This window comes from Myotis nattereri (genome assembly GCF_964212035.1).
Source record: "Myotis nattereri genome assembly, chromosome: 6".
Lineage (NCBI taxonomy): Eukaryota > Metazoa > Chordata > Mammalia > Chiroptera > Vespertilionidae > Myotis > Myotis nattereri.
The window spans coordinates 85,616,050-85,624,749 of record NC_138081.1 but is presented as its reverse complement, the minus strand read 5'-3'; the positions used below and the strand labels follow the sequence as shown (position 1 = coordinate 85,624,749).

The 8,700-nt window shown below is 42.9% G+C and overlaps 1 protein-coding gene across 1 annotated transcript in view; it reads left to right on the top strand.

Moving 5' to 3' along the window:
- Window positions 1–1,577: 1,577 nt before the first annotated feature.
- PKIB (cAMP-dependent protein kinase inhibitor beta) overlaps window positions 1,578–8,700 on the top strand; it is a 77,469-nt gene continuing 70,346 nt past the window's right edge. Inside the window, exon 1 of the mRNA XM_081094925.1 lies at window positions 1,578–2,007. Within this exon, the coding sequence (XP_080951051.1) occupies window positions 1,659–2,007 (349 nt within the window). The 5' untranslated portion in view covers window positions 1,578–1,658. The remainder of the gene's footprint in view (window positions 2,008–8,700) is intronic.

The following is an 8,700-nucleotide window of genomic DNA, read 5'->3' as shown; positions in this document are numbered from 1 at the left end:
AACTATTTCTGAGTGTTTTTTGGTAAAGCATTTATATGAAAAATGAAACAAAACTAAAAGGCAAAAACAAATTACTAAACGGAATTCTGCTTCTATGCAGGAAGGTGGAATAGGGACCAGATTTGCCCTCCTGCCTGAAAGTACTTAAAATCACCAGGAAAAGAAAATCTTAACGGGCAATAAAAGTCATAGTTTGTACATAGGACAAAGTACAATAGCGTTTTTAAAGTATTGAGGGGAAAATCCTTTCAAATTAGAATTCTGTATCAAAGTCCTCTTTTTTACTTAAAAGGGGTAGCGCACCAGCACAGCCATGGGTGAACCTGAGGGGGGAGGGGTGGTGGTGAAGTATTAAATAAGACAGACAAGACAATAAAGCTGGGCCTTGGTGGGACGCCGCTCTCTGATTAGAGAGACAGCAGCACGGCCTGCAAGCCAAGTCTTTATTTTATAGCCAGATTCCAGGAGGTAAAGTAAGGGCGTGGTCAAGATGTTTATAATGTTCCCGTGGGTTTTGAATCTACTCAATCACATGCACCTGAACTCTATCAAGGCCGCATCACTCAGCCACATGGGACCATAAGGTCAAGCTTACAACTATAGCCTTTGACTATAGTTATGCTGGGACTTGCACTTGGTTTTGCCAGGAGAGGACCACGTGCTCTCTCATTAGTCCAAGGCTCGAACCTTTCCAACACTGTAGCCGCTCTCCACAAAAAAAGGAATCTTCGCTATAGAGTTTGGAATAAGTGAGGAAAGCATGGGCCTTGTCTGCTAAAGCTTCAGCCATTCCCTCTCCTTTCCTTCCAAATCTCTCCCTTCCTTACCTAATCGATATCTTATGCATAGGTATTGACTGGTAATGCTAAGGTCTGATTTGCAAAGGGCCTTTGGAGATGTAATGAGCATCAGGGGCTCCAGATGAGATCCTTCTGAATGAATGGGGTGGATCCTAAATCCAACAAGTGTTTTTATACGAGGAGAATACAGACAGTAGAGAAGAAACACAGAGAATATGGGAAGGCGTGGCCTTTGCCTAAAAGGAATTTGGAAGTAGTCAGTAGTGAATCGCAGCTACCCTAGGCTCTGAATAGGAAGCCAGAGCACAGTATCAATGAGCACACGGGTGTTCAGAAGACTTTGGACACTCATAAGGACACCAGAGATCTTGCGGGGGAGGACAAGCCACCTTCTCAGGAAGCCGAGAAGAGCACCTTAATTTTTGCAGCAGCATCTCATCCATTTAATACGGGGGTTTAAAGGACACAATGAGACCGCAGCAGTAAGGACCTCCTTTTCCTCCTGAGAACCTGAAAGTGAAACCTGATATGCATTGTTGTCTGCTTTGCTTTGCCCCAAAGTTGTCAGCATTGCACGTTGCTTCCCCATCTGTTGATTCCAGGTGCAGATGAGAAAAGTATGCAATTCCCACCTTCTCCAAACAGCCGCCATTGGATCGAAGGGCAACCTTAAGGCTCTTGGAGAGCACAAACCTCGGGGAGCGCACGCCTAGATCGGAGGGTCAAGTTGCAGCGTCTGGGAGCAGGGAGCGAAGCGGAATTCCCGCAGTCACATCAAGCAAATTCTTAACAGAACCCAAGCAATCACCCAGAGGAACTGAGAATGGCCGGCGGACGGGGGAGGACACGGGTTCTGAGATGATCACGGCTGATGAGTTGTCTGTTAATGCGCTCGCAGGAATAAAAGAGTCCCGCACCAGGCGCCCACGGGGAGAGCTGCTGGCGACCGGGGCGGCAGGCAGAGCCGGACGCCGCGTGGGAATCCGCGCTCGGAGCCGGGGGGCGGGTCCCTGCGGCCGCTCCCTCCTCCCCCGGAGTCATCGCCGCCGCCCGCCGGCGCCGCAGCCCGCCGCTCAGACGCCGCCGCATCCCCCGGGCTGTGCAGGCGGCAGCGCTGGAGCCCGCGCCGCCCCGGGCCACCGAGGCTGGGCGAGCCCGCGCGCAGGACACCTGGCCCCGGCTCGGCGGGCGGCTCCGCGCGCAGCTGGTGCGTACCCGGCGGCGGGGCGGCGGGGTGGGTGTCCCGGTGCGGGTGGAGGGAAGGGGGTGGGGAGTTGGGGGGAGACGGAGCCAGCGGAATGGTGGTAAGTGCAACTTCCCCAGGTTGCGCCCGTCGGCACCGGCACGGGGGGCGGGAGGGGGTTCCAGCCGATGCCCCTTTTGCTTCGGGGACCACACCATTCACAGGCAAACCGGGGCACTTTTAGAGGGAAAGGGGGCGCTCGGGTCCGGAACATAACTGGGGAGGTCTGGCCACCTGCTGCGTGCCCACTCGGACCTGAAGGTGGACCCCGGTGGCCTCCTGCCCTAAGTTGCCGAGCCCCTCGCCTCCTCGCCACGCCGTTTTCCGCGGGTTGCGCGTTGCCACCCCGGGCAGCTGCTCGCGCCTGCGGGGGGAGCAGACCTGCGTGTCTTTAGCCAGGTCACCTCCCCCAGACGGGCCCGTCCCTTCTTCGATGAAACCTGGGGATGATTAGGCCGATGATCCCCAGGGTCCCCGGCAGCGGTGGGATGACCCCGGAGCGTGGGACTCCGGCCGGCGCCAGGGAGACACGCGAATGTAACGTGGCCGCAGAGGCTCGGGAGAGGGGCTGCGGGCGGGGTGGGGGGGCTTGGGTCCTGATGGCTGCGGCCCCCGGGGGAGCTCCTGAAAGTGCCGCCCGGGTGGGGGTGGGTGCGGGGGGGGGTGTAGGTTCTGGCCCCGCTGCCCTGGCTGGGGCTGGCGATTCCTGCGAGGGAGGCTGAGCCGGACCCGCCAGCCCGATCTTCCCAGAGCTCATCCTCCGAGCGAGCGCAGCCTAACCCGGTTCCTTTGGAAAAGCGCTTGGCCTGAGTGGGCCCCCGGGAAACATTTAAAAATATATAAAGGAAGGAACCCCAACACTGCAGGTGTTGTTGGCCAGAGCCTGCACCGGACTGGAAGGTGGAGATTTGAGCCTGATGACCACTTTAAACAGTCACCTGGGGGCGGGGGGCGGGGGGGGGGGAAGCAAAATAAAAAATCCCCGAAAACTTACATTAATGCTTTGGATACTGAAAAAGTATTGGGTTAGATTTACTTTGAGCATTGCATTTCGCTTTGGATGCAGGTAGATTCAAAATCCAAGATGCCTTCGTCTTCATTGACATTGCTTGCTACACATTTTTAAAAATTGTTCTGGGATTTACTATCCCAAAGCTCGGAATTCGGATTATTAAAATGAGATCTGACGGCCATAAGGTCACAAGAAGTAACGGGGTAGGTTCTGAGTCAGGGTTGGCTAAGACCAGCATTTTGAAAACCCTGTTTGTTTCCTCTTAGTATGTCCCCTGCTGGTCAATGATAACAGAAATTTCAGAATTGTATTAAGAAATAAGTTCACCTATATTTATTTTTACCATTAATTATAAAATTCTTTGCTTTATCTGTGGGTTTTTTTTAAAAAAAAAACAAAAGAATGTCATAGATATGTTCTATTTCCCAATTAAGAAATCATCTTGATATATCTTTCATAGAAAATCATACTTTTAATGGCTGTATAGTGTTCTATTAAATTTTTAAACTAATTTCTTTTGGCAAGCATGCAAAATTTCTCCAAATTTGGTTTTACAAACAATATCATAGTAGATAACTATCCATAATTTTATACACTGTACAGACCTATTTGATTATTTTCTTTGAATAAATTTCCATAGAATTGCTATGTAAGAGCATATTCACTTTTTAAAGATTTGTGATACATTCTGCATTTTTTCTTTCAGAAGTCCTATAGCTATTTCTACTCAAAATACCATTTTTATTAACATACTAAGACTGTGTCAAAATTTTAAAATTTAGAAATCAGGGAGAAAAGAAAGCTCTTATTTTTATTTCTTTGGTTGTTAATGAAGCTGAATTGTTTTAGTTGGCCAAAATGTTTAACAGATATTTTGGATTTACTTTTATGAGTTGCTTTTCTATATTCTTTGCCTATTTTTAATCCTTTTTGTTTATTTGTTTCAAGAGCTTTTTATTCATAGGGATAGTAACTCTGTGTATCTATTAAGTTGCAATTTTGAATCAGTTGAGTTTTGCCATTAACTATTTGGTGCACACTGCTTTGCAGTATACTTAAATTTGATCAATGTCAAAGCTGCTCTCAATTTCTTCTCGTATTCTGACTTTATTAAGCTTGAGAAGGATTTTCCCACTTGTAAAAATATTCATCTACACTTCTTTAAGTACTTTTGATGTCTTTTCTTATTTAACATTTTTACCCTTTGGAAGTTAATATAGTGAGTTATCTAACTTTATAATTGCTATTTTTTAATGGCTAGTCATCTCAAATCCACTTGTTCCATAACTGATTCCTTCCCCACTAATCTATATATATAAAAGGCTAAGTGACTGACCATCCTACCAATTGACCACTGGTACATATGACACACACTGGCAATTTAAAAATAAACGTTGACTTGTGCATGCACGATGTTTGTCCCTGTCTGACACTGGCCTCCCATTTAAATTAATTCGAAGACAGTTTCCTGTGATGACAGCATTTGTGATGACTATTAATAAATCACAAGGACAAACTCTAGACAGAGTAGGAATATTCCTACCTGAACCCATTTTTGGACACACGTTTCTTTCTCTTGAGTTCGAAGAGCGTGTGATGTTAAAGTTGTAAATACTTCATCACAAGGGAAATTAGTCAAGCACTCTGAAAGTGTTTTTACTTTTAATGTGGTATACAGGGAGATATTAGAATAAGTTTAATCAACTCATCAGTCATTGTTTTTATCATTGTTGTTTTTATATCATGTTTTTGTTCTTTTTATATCATGCCTTTGTTGTTATATCATGTTGTCATTGTTCATTTACTAATCAATTTATATATTATTTTCATATACATTTTACTAATTTTCTTTTATCTCTGACACTTCTACAGTATTATAGAGAAAAGGCAATAGCGATATTAAAATATTTCTTCTAATTAATTTCCTGTGTACCTCCTGTGTCCCCCACCCCTGCATCTCCTTGAAGCCAAACTTCCTCAGAGCTACCCCTACCATTGTGAAGTCCCGCAGACTTTCCACTCATAGGCTTTCCTGGCTGCAGCCTTTTTGATTGTCTCCCTACGATGCCTTGACACACGTATGTCACTCACACCTTCCCCCAGCAGTAAAAAGTATACCATGTCCCATATCAGAGCTGTTGGCGCTCCCTAAATTCCCACATTACCAGTTTGGGAACGTATCATATTGTTAGCCCTGGAAAACATAACTTTCTAATGATTAAAATCCGTTTTTATCATTTGTGTACTTATTTTTCCTCTTTGCCTTGAAATATTATTATCCTTTGTGCTGCCTCTTTCTGATCTAATTTCTGCTCTTTATCCTTCCTTCAAAATCATTCCATCATGCCTTTGGAACACCTATTCAATCACAGTAAACTCCTCTTAACCTCTACTTTTTCCCCCCCAGTCCTGAAACTTGACTCACCCCTGAGCCTCCCACTTCCCCCTCTTTTTTGGAGACTATTTATTATTTCATAGTTCATGAATCTCCGGGTTGGAGATGGGTCAAATACCCTTCAAGCACCTATATCCCATCTCCAGATCATTATTTCTCCACCATCTTACTCATCCCTGTTCCCTTGAGCTACCTGGCTACACTATTCTCTACCATTGTTCATTCCTATTATCTACTTACCACTTGAACAAACCACTCCTTCATTGAGCACTCCAGAAATTGATATACAGTTTTCTTCTCCTGTCCTCAGTCTGAGTGACTCCAGCACCACAACCTATCAGTCTTTGACCTCCACAAGTCAAGCAGTAACCTTCTCTTTTACTGCTCACCCAACCACGTCTGTAGCCACACCTTGGGCTTGCTATCGTGTGAAATTGTTCCTTCCTAAAATTTCAAATTCAGAAACTCTCTGGGCATAGCATCTTATATATATATTTTTATACCAATCCAAAGATTTACACCTACACTTGTTCATTGGGTTGGCCAATACTTTGACCCACCCATGCTCTTGTTGTTTGAAGTCAGATGTTTCTCAGTGGATTCCATTTCCATTACCACAAGTCAATGGAGAACCTAAGAATTCTGTGTGCTTCTGGATAGTCCCTTACCACCCTTTCCCTTACAACTACAGTAACCTCAGTTTCACCACCACCTGCCTTGATTCCTCTATGACCTTATGACCCCTATCTTCTTGTTTGTGCAAATTATTGCAAAATCCTTATACTTCCAAGTAGCATGATCAACTGTTTTGGTTTCCCTGGGACTGGGAGGTCTCCCAGGATGCCATGTGGCATAAGGCCTTGACATAAAGACTTCAAATTTTTGAAAATTTTGAAATTCATTATTTTTTTTACATGTCACCTTTCAAGCTATAAGTTATTAGTTCATCTAAAGTACAGAAGATCCTTGAATAATGTTATTTTGTTATAACTTTGGTGAGATACTGTAGGAACTTAATTCTTACTGACATCAATTATTGTATGGTAAAATTAGTTTCATTATACGTTGTTTTGCTTAGTCTCAGAACCTATCTATGATGTTGAGTAAGGATGTATGTGATGGCTCTTGATGTTCCTTCTCTCTCTCTCTCTTTCTCTATCTCTCCCTTTTAATTTAGTGTGGGTTGAGGAACTCAGATGACCAAGTGCATTACTTAGGAATGTTATAGTTGCCTATGATAGAAAATCAGCATCAAATTGGCTTGAGGAGATAGGGAGAATTTATCAGATTTATGTAAGCCAAACTTCAGTCACAGTTGATCTAGGACTCAAATTATTTTGTAACGACCCAATTTCCTTTTACTTTTTGGCTCTACTCTCTTTCAATTTGGCTTTATTCTTAGGCCCTGCTTAGTGACAAAACTGCTATCAAAAGCTCCAGGTCTAACGTCTCAAGTTTAAATTCAAAGAGAAAAAAAGCACCTTTACTTAGTAGGTTTGGCACCAGACCTAAGATAGACTAACCTGCATCGTGAACCCACTCTTTAAGCATTTGCTGGGTTGGAAAAACATCCTAAGCTTGCTGGGATGGGTTTGAGTCACTCATCACCTCTGAACTGATCACTGTGGCTATGGACATATAGGGAACTCTGATTTGTCAGGTCTGGCTCTCAATTCCACTCTTAGAAACAACTGAATCATATGGAGTGAAACAGGAGGGACGTCTCTTCAAAAGGGAAGTGGATGTTGGGCAGGCAAACTTTTTAAAAAATACATATTTTTATTGATTTCAGAGAGGAAGCGGGGAGAGAGAGAGAGAAACATCAATGATGAGAGAGAATCATTTGATGGGCTGCCTCCTACACGCCCTCTACTGGGGATCGAGCCCGCAACCTGGCATGTGCCTTTGACTGGAATTGAACCCAGGGTCCTTCAGCCTGCAGGCCGACACTCTATCCACTGAGCCAAATAGCTAGGGGCAGGCAAACTTTACTATCCTTTAAACTGGTGACAACCAGGTTAAAAACAAAACAGAGGCATTAACAGGATCTGATTAAACCTGTAGCAATGTATTATGAGTAAACAAGCTGAACATGATGAGTGTATAGGTTTTATGACATTTATTTTAACTGAACAGCAGTATTTCTTAATATCCTGATTCTTGGCTATATTCTTTGTAGTTAAGTTGCAAAATAAGGAAGCTTTGTGTAAATAAATTTTGTTCAATAAAATTCTGTTTAATCACTATTAATGGATTTTTAAAAAAATTCTGGCTATTCAAATAATATTTTGAAGATAAATAATAAATTAAAGTTAATCATTCTTTTTTACATAAACATTTTTGGAGCTAACATTAAAAATAAAATCAACAGATGATTTGAGTGGTAATAGTGGAACAGATAACTAAAGTAGAAATTTAAAAACTTTGACATGAGGCCAATTCAACTTTTAAGTAGTCATGTGAATCTGAAGAAGTTTCCTAATCTCATGAGATTCCAATTTTTTGTCAACATAGTTACACCAGTACTTCTGAATTTGATTTCAGTTCTTCATCGTTAAATCAGTACATTGAACAAAGTACTTGAATTATTCTAAATAGAGTCTATAATTCCATATTTTAGTGCTTCGTGTGCTCATTTATTTTTAGGTTCATTTCTGTGCATATTTATAGATGTCCTTTATTAAAGTGTCTAATGAATTTTGGAACTCAGTACATACCTCTCTGAGAAGAATGGTTACCTAATTCAAATAAGCAAATACTTGTTTAAAAACACCCTCCTGGAAAAAAGAAAAAGAAATAAAGCACCCTCCTGGATTTGGGAACTCATGTTAGTGATATGGTGTGTGCAAGAGAGATTGACACTCCATCCTTTCTATAGGAAGCTTAGAATTCTATCCATCTGGGGGAGATGAAGGAAGATAATACACATAATAACATTTCTGCTAGGCTGACTGTAATGGGTGCCACAAAAGAAGTAAAAAGTGCTGTGGGATTTCAAAGGAAAGAAAGGTAAACTTTGAAATTGATCAGAAAGATTTTATAGAGGATGCAGTCATTAGGATGGTCTTTGAAGGACTGATGGAATTTCAATGAGTGGGCGAAACATTCCTGATTGGAAGAACAGTATGAACAAAGGTACAAATACAGGAAAGGAGGAGGCAGAGTTGTGTAGAATTTTAGGGAGTGGGAAAAGACAAGGGTAGAAAGGTAGATTGGGGCTGTAGTGAAGAATCTTAAATGCTGGGCTGAA